The following is a 19,395-nucleotide window of genomic DNA, read 5'->3' on the forward strand; positions in this document are numbered from 1 at the left end:
GTCAAACTATCTGCTACTACAATGTCCATTGTTGCAGCTATACCTAACACAGTGTGCAAAATTACGATAAGTAATTATGCATCACTTATTTGTTGAAAGTACACTTTAGACTCAAAGTGGATGGATTAATATACAGAGGCTTCATACATGTAAAGAGATTATAGTGAGCAAATCGCTTTTCAAAGAATCCCCAAAGAAAGCAGCAAGCTAGATTACTGTATAATTAAGCACACTGTATCTTGTGGTCATTTGGTTTCCTTTCACTGTACGTCTTAACCCTGACAGACGCTCTAAGCATACATGTGTACAGAGATAGCAGTGCATGTGCATTGACATGGTCTGTGTCACATCTACTGTAAACTTAGAATGTGAGATCACCTACTGTAAATAAAGACAGCCAAGGCTGCCACATGCAGCACATACTGTAGCACTGATGTGGTTTGATCACTACTACACTATGGACTCAATCTAAATAGATTAGCATATATATAAGCTACATGAACAGAGATGTAGTGAGCAGTGATCTACGGTACATGTATCTCCTTCTACTACATATATATGCAAATCCTTTTACAAGAATCATCAATAAAGAAGGCAACTCTCATACGTATATTTATTTAATGCATGCACTAATTTACTTTGATTTTATCATAGACTAAATCCTGATAGATTGGTATAGCCTATACTGTGTTACTGTATGTCTAGAGACTGTTGTGTAAAGTAAAAATGAAATCTGTTTTATGCTACTTTAAATGTCTATCAATTAGGATCACACATAAAGACAGCAACTGTCATACGTTATATTTATTTAAAACATATGTACTAATTTACACTGATTTTATCATAGACTAAATCCTGATAGATTGGCATATATACTGTATTGTGCATGTCTAGAGACTGCTGTGTATAGTAAAAATTCAATCTGTTTACAGCTACTCTAAATCTCTGACAAGGATCAAACATAAAGACAGCAATTGTCATACTCCTTTTTGTATGCATTTCATTTGCTTTTATCATAGACTAAATCCTGATAGATTGGCACAGCCTGTACTGTATGTACAGGTATGTCTATAGAGACTACAGTATACACTAAAATTTAAATCTGTTTACTTCTACTTTAAATCTCTAACAAGAATCACCAAATACAGACAGCAACACTATCAGTTGCAGTACAAAAGCACTACTGTAGTTTGGTTTAATGCTCACATTACAAGTACACATACTATCTACTGTAGGCTAACAGTACACGCAGTACACTTGACATACAACTACACATTAGCATACTGTACAGTACATTAACAGACATGAGTGACTGTGACACATTACTTTACTTCTACTGTAAATCTCAATGTACCAGAATCACCAACAAAGATGGTAAACTGTCACAGCCTCTTTATAAGTGATATGCAGCTCACATCTATCCCTATACTGGTTTTAGACACATGTATGTTTGCACAAGAAAAAGTACACAACTCAATCCTACTTGATATAAAGTAAGTGCAGTCTATCTGCAGTGATTGGTGACAGATTTATATTCATGAAGCCAATCACATGGAACTGTTTAATATACATATATATATATATATATATATATATATATCTTAAATGCACTTCAGGCTGTTTCTATCTTTATCTATCTCCTTAGATGAGACTGCCAAACTTTGGTAACCCAAGGGAAATCAGACACTATTCTTCATTGCCATTTAGCTTGGAGCGCTAAACCTCAATTTAAACCTGTGCATTGAAGGTCTGAAGAGGAGAAAAAACTCTGGACATGGTTATTTATATTCAGATTGATAGATTTAGCTGTGGTCAGTTTAGACAGCCTACGATGGATTCATTAATAATAATTTATATGGTATCCTATATAACAAAATGCTTTGGAAAATGGGTAAACTTGCTACACTAAAGCATTTGATGTGTTAGTGCAGTGTTTGTCCACAGAACACATATGCCTTATTTTTTAAGTATTTTATGAGAAGGAAATTCATCAACCTTAAAAAACTAGTACTATGCAAAATGCCGATACTAAATTACTTCCTCCCGTGCAGTTTTGAAAATTTGCATATAATGAACTACTAACATAGCTGTTATTGGTTTTGTGCACAAAAAGTAATAAACAGCATATATACATTTTGTGTCTGCATTTTTGTTATGTGTTGCCAGGCAGGTGGCTGTGACGGTAGTTCTGAATGCCGCCCAGCACAAACAGTATTTTAAATATTTTCGCCCAGGCACTATTTTTTATTATTAATTTAAGAAATTTTACCATTACCGAAATATGGGAGAATACTTGGCACAGAAGTTAGCTCCCAAATAGGAAGCATACTTGTAAAAAAATTCCAAATGGGAGGGGGACACCCAACCCCTTAGACCACTCCCCAGGTCGTGAATCACACTATTACACAAATCAGCCCGGCACTCAAATATTCCTGTATACAGAAAAAGAATCTCTACAAAAACTACAATATATGCAATCAATTTGAAAGGGTGTTGAAATTATCTTAACCAATTTGTTTAAATAGAAAAAAACAAAATGCTAATTATGCTGCCCAGGAAGTTAGGAAGCTAATTTGGTGTTTAGATTTTAAACACTTGTATGGTAGCATCTGTGGGTTAAATTTATTTATCATATTGAGTACACATACTAGAGGGGTTGTTTACATGTATTTAGAGTGCTTATATGCAGCTTTATATATTTGTGTAGCAAATCTGATGATCTTATGAACCACGTTTTTGCTACTTTGCAGCAGAGTAACTATTATCAGTTAGGTTGCTATAAACTATAAGCTATTAATGAGATTTCTAACAGTTGAAGATAATTCCTTAATAAAAATGCTGAAATTTTTCTGCATCTCTAGGGCAAACCACATCCTTCATAGCATTTTGTATGGCAAAGATATGAACTTTTCAAATTTGGTGTTATTTTGCCAATGCCTCTAGTAACATGCAGAGTGAATAATGTCATCACGGCAACTCAGCTGAAAATGTTTTTGTTTTTCTTTTGAATATTTAACTCAATTATTCACAGAGAATAAACACTATATTGACAATGTAGTTGCATTTTGATGTTCTCGAAAAGCTAAATACCCGAGAACCTCGGGCAGCTAAGAAAACATTCCAAAATGTATCAGACTTAAAGGAGCAGTACTTTAAATCAAAAAGATGCCTATAACAAGTATAAAAGCTTTCAAAGAATATCTGCCATTATGACATCACAGACCACCTGCTGTGTAATCCGCTGCATGGAAGAATCAAGGATTGAGACAACCAATATCAAGTTTCATTCAATCAATCACATCTTGAGTTATAGCATGGAGGTAAAAACAGACCTCCATGGTTATAGTGCCAACTTATTGAGATGCGGTGTTCAACTAGAACTAACATTGTGAAATACTTTTTCTTCTCCACAGAGTACAGTACGTAAGATTCTCTGCTACTGGAATATCCCTTTAATATTTGAAAAGTAGTGACCGATATAACTGAGCAGATCTTTGGGATGGAGGAAGAAGAATGCTCTCAGGCTGCCTTGAGATATCCATGTCATCATCTTGTGCTAGGTCTCGGTTGAATCCATATTGGAGGAGACCATAGAGCTAGAACTTAATGAAAAAAAAGAATAAATCACACTTGAATGAACATGCACCTGCCATTTTGTTTGCACTTTAAAACCTGCAAAATCTGAGTTTGTCCAAACTCAAGATCATAGCTCTGAAGATGAATGATAAGGTTTTGTCAACCTGTGATACGCTCTCCTGAAAATTCTCCCGTTGGATTCCCAAATAACCCTTTTTTTTTCTTTTTTTACCACACTTGGTATCTTTATTGGTAACATTCTTGAGCCATATCGAACATATTTGGATACAATAAGGTCAAAAACCTTTAACAAGTAATGATAAGTACATACAAAAACAATGATGCATCGTAATTAACTGAACAGTGTAGTGCAATTACTAAATGAGTCTTTTAACTGCTCGTAAGAAATAAATGCTTTACCTCTTTGCTTGAGTTCTTTCTCAAGTTTAATAGCAAATTTTAACTTAAATATAAAAAATCTCTACATCTCATTTCCGTGTTTTGTTTTTACTGAAGTTGAAGTACTTGAGATGAAAAATTAAGAAATTATATGGGTGATTCACAGAATAATGAAACCTGAAGCAAATAACCTGTGGGCTTTTTTTTTTTCCGAGTGATAGAAAAACAGCCAAGATATCAGACAGGGTATAGTCAAGTCAGGTGAAATGATTTGCTTGAAAAATTTGTATATTTATGGGGTTTCTTTTGGTTTATTTAAGATGGGATATGGCCAGCCAAATCGGTGGAGAATCCAGGTATCGATGGATAATCCTGGATTGTCGCCAACAAACCCAGATTTTCGGTCGATAATCCAGGGATATCTAAATTACATTGTTGAACCTGGCATATCAGTTGAAAATCTTGGATTTTCGGTTGATATTCCAAGCTTCATTTGATTATTCAGGTTTATCAGCCAAAAATCCAGGTTTATCGAAACTGGTTCACTAAACCAGGTTTTTCAAACGATAATCCTAGATTCTCAACCGATAAACCTGGATTCTCGAACGATAAACCAGGTTTTTCGATTGATTGGGCATTTGGCTTGCCATACAAAATCCAGGATTATCGATCAATAAACTTGGATTTTCAACTAACCTGGATTGTCAACCGATAAACCTGGATTGTCAACCACATAGACCAGGTTTTATGATTTATTGGGCATTTGGCTTCCCATAGACGGATACAAAGGATACGATATGCTTATACCACCAATTCATTTTATGAGTGAACAGGTAAAATGCATTCCATTCTTACATTATTTAACATGGTAAATGTATGGTAAATGGCTCACTAAAATGACAACAAACTACAGTAAGGACACAAGAAGAGCGAAGATAGATGGGCAGGCAACGGTTGCTTTATTTTTATCACAAAATTCATCTTTCCTCAAAACTTCTATAAGACAGTAACTACACTCAACCATGTGAACAATATAAAATTGTTTCCTACTGTATATAACGCTTCAGAATAATTCTCATCGAAGAATTACTTTCATCTTCTAAGACTACTGTTAATACAGTCCTAGCCATGACAAACACTTCACACCAGCAAAACACGCGAGGTCGTAAGAAAGAAGAAAAAACTACATACGAAGGCAATGTCTTGACTCTTAAAGTGTGCTGTGTCAATAACAGTGTGGACTGGCCACATACATTAGTAATTTCATTTTCTCATGATCTACTACACTACATTACGCATAATTTGTTGACACTGGGAGATAAAGTGCTACATTTGTGCAGGCATATACTAGAGGATGCTACCATTGCAAAGTGTGAAACATACTTGTGTGTGTGTGTAGTATACAGACTTTCAGATTAGTAATTAAATATGTTCTTTTCTATATATCTCTGTACAGTGGTTGGCAACTTAACACAGGCAAATCATATAGAGAGGAGTATGGGGTGTGGAAGGATGGGGGGAGGCAGGGGGACACACAAGGGTGCGCAGATAGGTGTAAAGACAAGAATAAAAGAGAACAAAATAGTGAATTAACAGGTAGAAAGGTCATGTTGAAAGTGGATTGTGCTCAGCTAATAACACTCTGATAAATACAGTACTACTATGTATGTATGTATTTTAGATCCTCCTGCAAACAGGAACTCGCGAAGAAGCCATCATTGGCTTATCAAAGCCGCAAGCTGACCGAAGTCAGTCTCTTACATTCATATTTAACGTCCATGATTATGAATTGTCAACAACTCTGTAACTGGACGACATACATTAATCTTGGAGTGACTCGGGACCTTATGATTGAAAGGCACCGGGGTTAACCACTGAGCTAACACTCCTTGATGATTTGATGGTTGAAGGAGACTTTGATGGTTACTGTATGGCACTTCGTTTATTCTAATATGTTTAATTACTGACAATTTCAATTGTAAGGCAATACAGTGAGTCACCTGATCACATTTCCACATACGGTATCCAGTTACCAAGAAACATGGAATAACTTTTAAACATTTAACTTCAGAATGAGTGAGAGAGACAAAGAAATATGCATCTAACAACTCGCTTTTAAAATCTAGACATCTGTGGGTAGATTGGTCCTATGTACAGATAGAGGACATAAACCGCACTTTTCTTCAAGACAGATGCACTGTCAGTTATATGGACAGATTAGTGAATCCCCAAAAAACTTACTGGTTTGGGTATTTAGGAATGACAATACCTCCCTGTCGCCTTTACCTACGCGCACCTATCCACTCTAGCCTATGAAACATGAGTGAATGCACAAATACAAGAACAGATCGGGTTTAAGGTAACTTCATGATTCTACTCACCACTTAAGAGGCCAACATCTAAGTTACTGCTATCTAGATTCTTAATATACTTGGCCAAGTACTTGTTGAGAATACCAGCAATAATACCATCCAGAACCATGATGAAGGCCAATGTAACTTCAGGACACTACAATATCATCCATGAATCCATCCAAATGAAAGAACTGAAAAACAAAAGATGAAAAAAAACATTTAAAATTATAAATTCGAGTCACTCCCAGATTAATGTATGTCGTCCAGTTACAGAGTTGTTGACAATTAACAATTCATAATCATGGACGTTAAATATGAATGTAAGAGACTGACTTCGGTCAGCTTACGGCTTTGATAAGCCAATGAGGCTTCTTCGCGAGTTCCTGCTTGCAGGAGGATCTGGTATACATACATACATACACACGTACATACATAAATAGCTATTCTACTGTAGTGCTAATGGGGATACCGTGGATGTGCTATTTTAAACCATTCATTTTGGCATGTCAGGCCTCAGAAATGCAGGCTATTTACTGGCTAGATTCCATTGGAATTTGCAGTTTGACAAAGAAAAAAACAAGGTACTGGCAATTTTCTGCAGATAGACAAAAAACTTAAACACATGCTACTATAGTCATCAATAATTTATTTCCTCTCCCATTATGTTGTGTAAGTTTTAACATTTATACAGAGACAAAGGTACATGTAGCAATGTTAAGTGCTTCTCATATCATATGCTTGCACTTGAAGTCACTCAGCTACTTTTGAGCTAGAACGGTAATAAGCTATTCTGATGTCATCGGTGTTACTTCATGCTTTGTTAGTACAATATATACAGCAATGTTATCCTGGATTTAGTTGGTACTGACACACTGTAGCATCCATGTATCTACAGTAGCTAGTGGACCGGGCTATCAAAGCTTACTTCATCTATGGTGACTGGTTGAAAACAGTTGGATTGCAAATTTTATGAATCACGATATTTAGCTGTCTCCTATACATGTATACACAGTCCGAACTATTAAGTTGAAATGATTTCTTTTTAATTTCTAAGCTGTACTGTAGTTCATGTAACACTGCAAATGTCCCGCAGATGTGTGTGATGCCACAAGTTACCGGTGTGGTTATTTACCAAGTATGATAGCTATTGTACCTGTCTCATGCACTTGGATCAACCAAGCCTACAAAACATGGTTACATTTTAGCATTGCCTCACCCTCCTATGGCCCCTACCACACCCTCTGATAACATAAGAATTGCTGATTAATTTGTATATAGCAGTGCTTTATACACAGGTTCACTAAATACTAGCCATTTGTATATGAGCATCAAAGGGAGAAAACATTCAACAAACAGCTTTATTTATAACTGACAAGCCATATTATGAGTTCTTATTGTTCACAAATGATATTATGGTGTACAAATAAAAAACAATCACATTGTTACCATTTAGGTATGTCAAGGCATTGTCTTCACTTATATTTTAACAATTCTAGGCATTTACAATTGAAGGGTATCCGGAGTATTTAAGCATGATATCCATGAACGAAACACATTTCCTTCACATACATTCTTCACAAGCAATTTAACATTTCCTGTAGACAAGATCTGCCAGCAGATATCGTACTGTAGATGATCGGATGCTACTGTACTGTGCTTTATTGAACAACAGTGACCACAGTATATCATACAGTTGGTGGTTGGTTCATTGTAGGCTAGGTGGTTATAGGCTGGGTGGTTGTAGGCTAGGTGGTTGTAGGCTAGGTGATTGTAGGCAAGGTAGATTAAGTGCATAAGTAGCATAGAGACAGGTAAGCGAGGAGTGACGTAAATAATACTGTCGGTTTCTTGCTACATTGTAAGGACTTTGGCTAATACAGTATATACTTACTTCTGTGTAAATGTAACAAGTTTCTATCTATTTTTGTTTATCTCCTACCTCTCCTCTTCCCACTGTTGGTTTCTTTCTTCTCTCTATCCTTTGTCTACTAATACTCTTAAATTTATCAATTTTGCATTCACCAAGCTCATAAGCAGGTCTGTATTCTGTGCATGTATTTGTCCCTTCTGTTACTGTAACTTGTCATTCAGCCTCTGAAGAAGGTCCTGCTAGGAATCGAAACTCCACGCCCACTTACTTTATTCTCTTACACCGGCTCTTTAGTGGATAAGCAGTTTGCCAACAGTTTTTGTTTCATTTTGAAGTTTCTATCTACTGTACCGCACTGTATGCTCATGTATTCAATTGGTTGTCTACAGAACGGCTATACTGATGAAGTCTGAAGAGGACCCAGTACAACACTGTACAACACAATACTATACAGTTTGTCCAGGATTTAAGAAGGGGAAATACAGCACAGTACATTTTGGAATGTTTAGCACCTTTATGTCTCTTAATCTGAGCAACCCTGGGAAATTTCCTGACGTGACATTAATGACACAGTTTTTCATTTCTATTGTCATAATGACCTCATTAAGAACTTTGAACATGTATACAGGTAATATCCACTGGTATATTCTGGATAATTTAACATTTGAGACAGCTAGAGAAAGATTTTCAGAAGTTGATGTTCTTCTTCAGATGGAATACTTGTAAATCGTACGCAAAGCTAAAATGATTTCAAGTTGATGGTTTCATGATTTTATTCATGACGATAAAATGATTTCAAATGATTTCAAGTTCTTTCTTTTCATTTGTTATCAAATGGCTCTTTGGAGCAACTCACGGTAGTCATGAATAGAATTATTTTAAGAGTTACAGTAACTCTCATATTCCAAAAGGATACCGCAAACCGTTAAATAGCGTCCAATAGTTTAGAAGTCTACAACAAGCTGCAAGATTTTGGTTGGATCAGCCAAGTTGCACAAATCCTGCAGGTCTCTCAAGTGACAATAAGTTTGTAATATGGCCTTAAAATTTGAACAGATTAAACTTTATTATTAGCTAATATTTTCTATCATAATTTTTATATAAGTTGAGAGAAGATAAGAAAACTTAATCATCATCATATCATCTTGAATTATTGTATTGCCTTTTATATGGAATCTCAACTCAAAACTGATTTATGTCCTCTCTGAAAGTAAGGCAACCTAATTTCCTACAGCAACAGTTCATATACTTTTTGGTCCATGACCTAGGATCTTCCACAAGGATTGAACCACCAGACCACCCCCCCCCACCCCTCAGAATAGAGCTCAGAATGGATGAAAACTAGCTTGGACTGTGGAACTGATATTCAAAACAAAACATAATCCATCTGTGTTGGGAAGCTCTGAAAAACAGCTTAGATGACCCGAAACCCATGACCCACTTTTTTGGTTGCTCCCCATATTTTTCGGAGAGTCGACCTACTGTACCAGTACCTTATTCTGCTTGGTAGGTTATCTTCATTGTTTGTGTACGTTATCTTCAAGGATACATTATACATATATGATATTACTGTAATGACTAAGATATTAAAGAAAGTCACAACATTGGTCTATGTGTAAAAAAAAAGTGTAAGTTGTATTTATAGTTATCACATACATGTACTGTAACAACTTTCTATGTTGGTTTCATCTAAATATATAATATCATCTTTTATTACATGTATATTAAATGACTGTAGTATGTACATATACAGGTAAAAGCATTTTAAAAGGATGTTTGTCATACATTGTGTGATACTGTACCACATAAGTACTTGAAGTATGCACTATATGTTTGCAACATGAAACTAATAAATAAACCATGCAACAAAGTACATGTTTTAAATGGTTTTGAAACACATCCTTTATAAATAATATACTACTGTATACTACTGTATACTACATTGTAGAGCCTTATTATATTTACAACCTACTTGTATTTGAAAAGAAATCAGTTAAAGAGAAATACAGCGAAAAGCAGATCTACAGAGCTAACTTTTGAAATTGCACATTAAATTTATCATTCTTACTTTTGATTTAAATTCTAGCGATTGATTTAATACATTTTAATACATCATTACACATTTGGATTTGTAGCAGCCTATACAATTATCCCATATGGACCTCCAATCACATGATTTTTATGCCATATTTATACATAGTCTACGATGGTAATGAATAAGGTAACTTACAAGTGTTTTTTATTCCCTTCGTTACCTTGAATGCAGAAGATATGACTATTTAATTACCAAGCAACTTTTGAAAAAAAAATTATGAAAATTCTACCTTCAATATTGCTGAAATAATTCATCAACAAGCAAACAAATTACAATCTCACCTTTGATCAGAGAGTCAACCTGTCATATAGCACACTCTATATCCAATGCCACACAAATCCACACCATTAACCAGATGATACTCACCGACTATATCCTATATGTAAGTAGTAGCAGTCACATTTACCTATAGGCATAATCAATTATTAGTTGACAAACAACTCCAGGAGATCAGTACTTGCCATATGCTATTAACACCAGTCCACAGAGAAAGACAATAAAAGCAGACTTAATCTAAGTAACTGACGGGAAATGACTTTCAGCCGGCTCGACGCATCACAGAAATCTTCAGTGTAGTTAACTCCGGCTTGCCAAAATACTGAGACTAATATATATGAATTAGATTAATCCAAGGAAAAAACATCCGTCTCAACGTACCGCATGGCTAGCAGTTAACGACGGCCGTGATGCAAACCGACAAGACACAGTACTGTATCGTGTGCAGTTATAGTACTACTACACAACGATGCCTTCAGCCGGAGTAATTAACGCTAAAATCAATGCAGTCACGAATTTGACCAGTGCGAAGATAACGAACCCACTCACCTGTGCGCACAGCACTCGCGCAGCAGAGCTCGGCTCTCGTCAATCCTCAGTCCTCGATCCCGTTTCGTGGAGACTGAATATTAATAATACTCGGCTGTTCTCCTTGTTTGTCCTATTTTTTTTTTTACCAGGGAAGTCACTCTATTCTTTTTAGAGGCTGTTCAGCTGTGTGGGATGATAACAAGACTATACAGTGTGAGTAGATCGGTGTTTGCAGTCATCCAATTGGGATGATGTATGGCAGTATAGACAGATACAATACAATACACTTGCTAGATACATACATACCCATATATACAGTATACATATACACATGCAGAGGAAATTACTTAGCGCATTGAAAATCATGAGAAATGAAAGATTATTGACCCCAAAGTAATTTGCTAAATTTGGTGAATGGGATTGAAACTCACTATGGTAACTTGAGAAGATAGGCTTTAGGTTTGAATAACTGTACAGAGAAACATATGGACATATTTCTTGTCAATACTTGACATGTACTCCATGGACGTTACTACGGTTACGTTACTACGGTAAGCACTAGTAATTTTTAAAAGCAGCTCAGAGTCTGCTGCTGACGAAATTAATTTATATGTTTGAAAGCATATTGCACTTCAATCAATGGGCAAAGGTCGAAAATATTTTATTTCAACTCGATGGGAAATAAATTTGTGTTGAACCGTTAAAACACTGTAGTTTGGTATGTAAGTACTGTAGAAATTAAAGTTGCTTTACTGATGGAGCATTGTATGAAAGTATGATGGAAAAAAAAAAGGATAATGAAAAAATCAAACAAAAAACAAAAATCGGATAATTAGTCATGTCATTAGTGTTTTATGGTAAGAAAATAAAAGTAATTATGAGTGCTTAAATGAAACTGATCTCATGGACTCACTCTTAAGAAGGCAAGCAAAAGAAATCAACACAAAGCAGAGAGGTACAAGTAACTAAGTAACTTAAACCTGGTTTTTATACATGTAGTTAATCCCATTTCTCTATATCTAGTGAAATTTCCATGTTGTTTTGATGAAGATTTCATTTTTTATGGAAGATGACATCAAGATTGTACAGGGGGAAAAAAAGAAGACAAAATCCTTTGCAGGTTACACAGTATCAGCACATTTACTGTAGATCTACGACAGCATATTTAGAGATCAAAATAAAATAAAACTGTTAGCAAACTGCTTATCCACTAGAGAGCCTGTGTAGGAGTATGTGTAAAAGTAAGTTGGCCTGACGTTTCAATCCTAGCAGGATCTTCTACAAAGGCTATATGACAAGTAACAGTAACAGAAGGGACAAAAACATGCACGACAGTTTAATGAGCATGGTGAACACAAAGAGATAGATGTAAGGGAATTAGTAGACAAGGGATGGAGAGAAGAAAGAAAGAAACCAACAGGGGATGAAGAGAGGTAGGAGAGACAGCATATTAAGGGCACTAATCAATGTGAGATTAGTATTTTCTGGGCTGGATATATAGGGCATACGACCAAAAAATTACCATTTAAGGATGGTGAAAGGAATGTTGCAAGTTAAAAGAGCTGCACGATACAGCAAAGAGCAAAGACGACAGGGAGGAACTCATGCGAGACCATGAACTTCCAACAGACCTTCATTGCTTACTCCAATGTTAATATACTGTATATACATACGTTTAATACTACAGTTCATGTGTTCATTTTATTAGATTATGTGCAGTGCACATTTATGTGTTCAACCATTAATTGCAACAAACCTTGGCATATAGCAAATTTGCTTTAAACCTACATACTGACCTGTACAGTATTTTTATTGCTATATAATTTAAAAGTTATAAACATTGCCCAAGATCCTCATCAATATGTGAGATAGCACCCTATCCCCCTCCCCTCCCTAATCCTCAACTCTATATAGCAAGGCTGACACATTTGTACTTTTGATGTTATCGGACAGTAGTAAGTACCTGTATATATCCTATACAGTAAGTTTATTTGAAGCCTTGCAAAGTTTTGTTGTAAATTAAGATGATGTGATTCATCCAAGCACTTATTGTATCGTTTTACAATAACACATATTTTTTAAATCACATGTTAAACTGGACATGAAATGGTACAGTTTCTGCAAATTTTGACATGCTTCTGCAAATTTGGGCATATATGGTATCCTTTTGGAATATCTTCCCACTAAACTCCAGAGTTTAATGTGTGCATGTGTTTAGTATCCTCATGTATACTGGAATTTTTTAATATGGAAATCATGAGCATCAACTAATCAGAGAAACAATCCAAGTAGTAAGAAAATACAATTAGCATGATATGATACCTTTGTCTCAGTCTTCAGACATCAACCTAAATTACTTTTTTATGATTGTTTCATAACATTAGAAATATTGAAAGTTTACACAAAACTTACTGCAAATCACTCATAATGACTTGTTTTTGATACCGTGAAAATATCACGAATACTAAGACCTCATCACTTCACGATTACAGGTTAATTCATAAGAGTGCAGTGGTCTAGTCAGGCCTTTAACATGGGTGGAGGGGTGTTGTGTCCCCTCAGTGCAGACCACTGTACCCCTCCCCTTACCATTTATGCTGCCATAATGTGTACAAAAACTTCACAAGTTACAGGACACGAATATTGTCAATATAGTACCCCTCCTCTTTAATATGTTGGTGACCTCCAAGCTAAACTTGTTGGTGCCCATCCCACTCAGAATACAAATAGAGATATGACATGGTTTGGTAGGAATAAACAACTGCAAGGTCCCAATGCATTATGTAGCTTTAATAACATAATTGACAAAAGCATATATCATACTTTGTTGCATATATAGAGGCTCCTCTGGGAAGCAGTGCTTCTGCACTGAGCAGGACTACCCTCATTAAAGATGACAATAATAAAAATAATAATAATAATATACTGTACATATGAAACTCTTACAATCGATGCTATAACCTAGAGAACATCGGTTAACTAGATCAGCATCAGATAAATAAAGATTATGTTCACTTCATCGCTGCAGACTTCCCACACAATAGGTTCAAACACTAATCTGCATAAAAGTCAAGGCAAAACTTGACGTTTGTCTGCGTGGGCTTTTAATTAAGTACCAGTATCAGATCCTCTTCGGTGAGGTCGAGAATATGTGTACGGCTTCATCGACTTTATAGCTGCGAGCAATGCAAAATGAACTAGTTAGTCAGATGAGAGAAAGGTTATCAAGGCTGAACTGATCTAGGTGAAAAACTGAGTGAAAGGTGGTGCAATGTGAGGCATCGTTGTAGAGTATTGTATTCTGCTGCATCCCAGCCTACCATACAATTTGTCAAGTAATACTGTAAGCAGCCATTAAAGGGAGTGAAGACTCACTCGCAAAGAAACGTCTGATACCTGTAATCTGACCTAGTTTCGAATGAGGTGTAACAGAAGTGTTAGACACCACCCTCGATTCCAGAAAATACACTGCTTGCTACCTTTGGTAATTAGACACTAGTGTACTGTCAATACATGCAGCTACGGTCAATACCCACAACACAGTGTACATAGCAGCGATGGCCATCTCAGGTCTAAATAAAAGATTAAACAAGGTATCTCGTTTTATTACTGCCTGCATTTTGTAGCGACAAGAAAAAACTTCACTTGCAAGCAATTGAAAGTTAACTTTTTCAGAGGGGGACACGCGGTTTGGGGCGAGTCTTCAATGCCTTTAAGGGAGACACAAACCCAATCATTGTCATTGGCTGATCATCTTTGTGAAGAACAACTCCCCAGTTTTAACAGATCTAAGAAAAATCTTGATCTATTCGGGAGAAATTATCTGGGAACTGTCATTTTGTAAATCTGTGATGTCATAATGCCATGAGAATATGAAAGCTTTTCCTTTTTTTTTTACATGTTTGTCGTATTTCAACATAAAATTAATAAGGCTCTACGGACACTTAGCCAATTTGCCACATATTCGGTACATTTTGTGGTGTGTGATAATCTCATTCAAAATCTGTTGACATTTTTTTTCGAAAAGCTCTTTCTGTTTCCATGATATACACATTGGAAGTTTTGATAAATCTGGAAACACTCTTTAAATATTTGCAAACTATCTTAGGCCTTAAAGCGTGGCTACACATGTTCAGGCCAATGTATTTAAAAGAATTTCCAAAGTAACAACTTTAAGCATGTGCAGCAATATAATACATTTATGCAAGACATATTTTTACCAAAGAACTCTTTCTGGAAGACAATTTGACCACTGCAGACAAATACCTTAACTTCCGTAAGATGAAGTTAAGTAGATTTAAGTGTCATTTTCTTTGGATCAAACAGATCCCAAATATTTTGAAGACTTGAGTTTTTCAAACTGGATAAATAATAAATGAAAAATATAAATAAATAAATGACAGCCATGGCAGAATTTATCAGTAAATACTTTCAGTTAGGAGTCCTCATTGGCCATTATATGGCATCAGTTTGCATGGAATCAACCTAATCAATCAGGCACATCCTCCAACTTTCTGAAGGCAGCCGTGGGGGACATAGTATCAAATGTCCCTCCCCCTCCCCAAGTATGACTCGTTACAGAAGGAGCTCAAACTTTGTGCTATGAGGTTAGTAGTTATTAATGTTTTCACAACCTCCCAATTCAAAATAAAACCTTTTTTTTCAACTGGGTTGAAATATACAGCGGAAATTTGATTTGATTTGATTTATTTTGTTTTTTCACGTGCAAATATACAATGTGAAAGGAAGTCTTCTATAAAGCATACAATAGCTTAACAATGTAGAAGACTCCCTGAAGAAAGAAAAGAGAAGAAAAAATTAAAAACTGAATTAAATGTTTCGACAATAAATCAATTATATGATATTAAATGAAATTATATGATAATTAAATGAAGGATTGTGCCCATATATCGCTGAGGCTATTTGCTAAGCCAACAAAATCCTGCAACATTCGCTAATCTCCTTTGCAGTAATATGTTATATTATTATATATTATCACATACATGCAATAAACACTACATGTAAATGATATTGTGCATTCAGTTTGGTAATTAGCAATGCCATCCATGATACATTAGTTTTGAAATGTTTTCGAGATAATTATATATTACATAGGAGTTTTGAGACAGATTCGTATATGGTGCTAAGCATGAGTGCTAAGCTGCAAGTCACGTTGTATAACCATGATACTCATTATACCTCAAGTTCTAGTTTAGCAGTTTAGCAGTTACGTGCATGACCACAAAATGTTTTGTGATTAACTTAACTGATGCCAAGCACAGGGCTGTAGTCTGCGGGGGGGGGGGGGGGGGGGGGCAGCTGTTCCTGTGAGGTTTCCACTTCCTAAATAAAACGATAATGTGAATGCCTGGACAATATGCGTCAATTCTGTTAGTTATAGCGAATTGATCAAATCATTTCTTCTGTTATCATTAGTCAGTGGTGAGCAACTCCAAGAGTCAAGGCACGTATTGTTGGAATGGTGTTCAAAACTGAACACAAGGTAAATCTTAACCACTCATTACGTTTGAGCACCATGCGGTTTTGGTTTTCATAAGTCTGGTTCGAAGAAAAAAAAATAAATGTAGACAGCTAGAACTAAAATTTAACATGCATGAACATTGTACAGTAGCAGTTTAACGTGAAACTGCGGTTCATAAATATATTTATTACGTCTATATGATTTATATATAGGCCTATCAGTTTCATTGTTAGCCCCAATATCACCCAATGCATTAACTAAGACTATTGAGGCACAGCCCCCTACATAGCATGTAAACCAAATAATGATACCACAAACCTAACAATTAATTTACACCTCAATTCCTATATATGGCTTCCCCTCAACATATAGGCTACGGCTACCATCAGAATGCCCTAGCGTGCTTTTTACATCGTCAATTGCTTCTACTCCCACCCGCCCCTCCCCTCCTCTTTCCTGCTACATTCCTATGTATGCCCTCTCTCCATATGAGTCAAGGGAGGCAATTTTCAAATACATTAAAACAATCTAACAACTTTCCTATTCATACAGTAATAGATAAAACAGGATGCTTGCAATTTGAATGAAATTGCAAATTTCAAGATGTTCTTATGTAATTGAATGGTTCTATTTACTATTACTGTGCTTATCATGTTACATACATCTATGACTGAATATTTAACCTTCAAACTTTTGTAATGGTCACTGACACTGTTAAATAAATTCTTACTTTGAAAACATCTAATTATAGATCACTAGATGTCAAACAGATTCACAACTAATTAACTCAAAGGATACACACACAGGTATTAGATTGACAATTGATAAGCTCGCCACATACCTGACGTCGTGTGTATAGAACCTTGAACCCCAAACTCAGACAAGAAAAACAAAAACACCTGACTAATAAGTGACCAGTGATCATGTCTGGGTCAGTTGAGTCACACAGGGTTGATTCCTTGAGCTACTGTACACTAGCATTTAGCTCCATAATAATATAATTTATTTGAAGAAAACTTGAATTAAAGGACAGAACAACTGTATGTATGTATGTATGTATGTATGTATGTATGTATGTCCTCCTTATCTCAATAATTGCCTTGTGAAAATTCTCAACTTTACCATAAAGAATATTCAGACAGGTAAAATGTACTCAATAGGTCAAACCATAAGAGGCCTATATAGCAACATGACCTCTCCCGAGTCGCTGGACTGGACGGAACAAATCAAAGAATCACACCACACAATAACCCATGCCTGCAAAGATACCTGTACATGTGTATTAAGTCCTGTAGGAGTGTTTTGATTGGGTTGAAGTGAATAGATGCAGCATGATTTAGATGCCAATAAAGGGATATATATCCAATGGCTGTTTTTTATATTGTTTAATAAAATTGCTGGAAACTTTCTCCTTCTTTACTAGCCTACAGTATAGGTCAGAACTACATATTTTTCTCCATTTACATGTGAGTGACACATTTACTGAATGTGCCTCAGGAATATGTCCCTTAAACATGATTGGTGGAATGTCTGAACATAATGAAATGGAATTTAGATGCATGCATTCAAACACTCAAGCTGATTAGAACCATATAGGGGGCTCACAATGTATGTCACACTGTATATCAAAGGAAGGCAATTAGAGCCATATAGAGGGTCAAGTTAATGTTAGGCTAACCAGAATGAATTAATTAAAAATTTTAATTAAAAATTTAGTAAATTTTTCTTCAGCTTCTTACTTAATCAATGCTACATTCTGAGCAAGCCTTAGGCCAACTGCCCACTATTAGAGCTATGCAGAGTACAGAATGTATGAAGACCAGTGAGAGAAATATATTGAAAGCCTGGATCAACTTCTAAATATCAGATCTGAGATACAAGCATACTGAATGAAAACAAAGAATTAACATAAAACAAGCTACCAGAAAGCATCTTGTGATGAATTTTACAATTTTAGTTGAGCAACTCATCATGTTCAATCCAGCATTTAGGTTGAGTGTGACTGTAAGCTGGTCAAATTTGTGGTACCATTTTCTGGAATTATTGTTGCTCCTTACCAATCTAGCCTATAGAAGCTAAACATGCACGATGTTTGTTCACCAGTGAAATGCAATATGTGGAATAGCGCAGCCTAACTGAGGGCCTCACCTATGATGTTAGAATGATTTCTAGCCTAGGCCTAGTACTACTAGGCGGCTAGGTCTATGGAGTATGTCCTTTTTTTGACATATATACAGACTTAATGCAACCCTTGCAAACTGCTGCTGACGTAAACAAATATAACATAATTAATATGATACAATACACAATATACACAGGACTACACCACTTATGGAATGCAGGAGATAATTCTTAGTATTGGCATATATTGTTACTACTGCCAGCTTTACAACTTCACATAGGCCTAGACCTATAAATTTGAACTAAAGTTAGGCTAGGGCCTAGGCCTAACTGAACATTTGTTTTAGGCAAAGGTCATACTGTACTCCCAGGGCCTCAGATTTACAGTAGACCTACACAGTACATTAGTCATGTCTTGCAATAACCATTTATATCACTAAGTTCGCGATCTGAAATGAGGGTAATAAATCAAACACTCCGCAATGATGCTGAAACTAAATGAATTTTAAATTAAAGGAAAGCTTGTCTTTCTGTATTAAGCATTTATTCCACTTACTATGTTCTTGGAAGTTACACGATTTAGTCCTTCACACAGCCGAAGTTGAGAAAGAGCAGATGTATAATGTTCGTTACTGAAAGGATAGAAAGCGATTGTGTTCCTGTCAAAGGACTATGCTAGTTTTAATACTTC

General features: G+C 35.8%; 1 protein-coding gene across 6 annotated transcripts in view; it reads right to left on the bottom strand.

Moving 5' to 3' along the window:
• LOC139962973 (intermembrane lipid transfer protein VPS13A-like) overlaps positions 1-19,390 on the bottom strand; it is a 115,778-nt gene extending 96,388 nt beyond the window's left edge. For 3 of the 6 annotated variants that reach the window (XM_071963403.1, XM_071963404.1, XM_071963398.1), the window contains exons 1-3: positions 19,261-19,390; positions 11,120-11,284; positions 6,357-6,520 (exon numbers count right to left, since the gene is read on the bottom strand). In XM_071963403.1, the coding sequence (XP_071819504.1) occupies positions 6,357-6,456 (100 nt within the window). In that variant the 5' untranslated portion in view covers positions 6,457-6,520; positions 11,120-11,284; positions 19,261-19,390. Of the gene's footprint in view, positions 1-6,356; positions 6,521-10,575; positions 11,037-11,119; positions 11,285-19,260 lie in introns of those variants that run through there. The other 3 variants (XM_071963402.1, XM_071963400.1, XM_071963401.1) reach the window with 3 other exon arrangements.
• Between the last annotated feature and the right edge of the window lie 5 nt (positions 19,391-19,395).

This window comes from Apostichopus japonicus, chromosome 21, assembly GCF_037975245.1.
Source record: "Apostichopus japonicus isolate 1M-3 chromosome 21, ASM3797524v1, whole genome shotgun sequence".
Classification (NCBI taxonomy): domain Eukaryota; kingdom Metazoa; phylum Echinodermata; class Holothuroidea; order Aspidochirotida; family Stichopodidae; genus Apostichopus; species Apostichopus japonicus.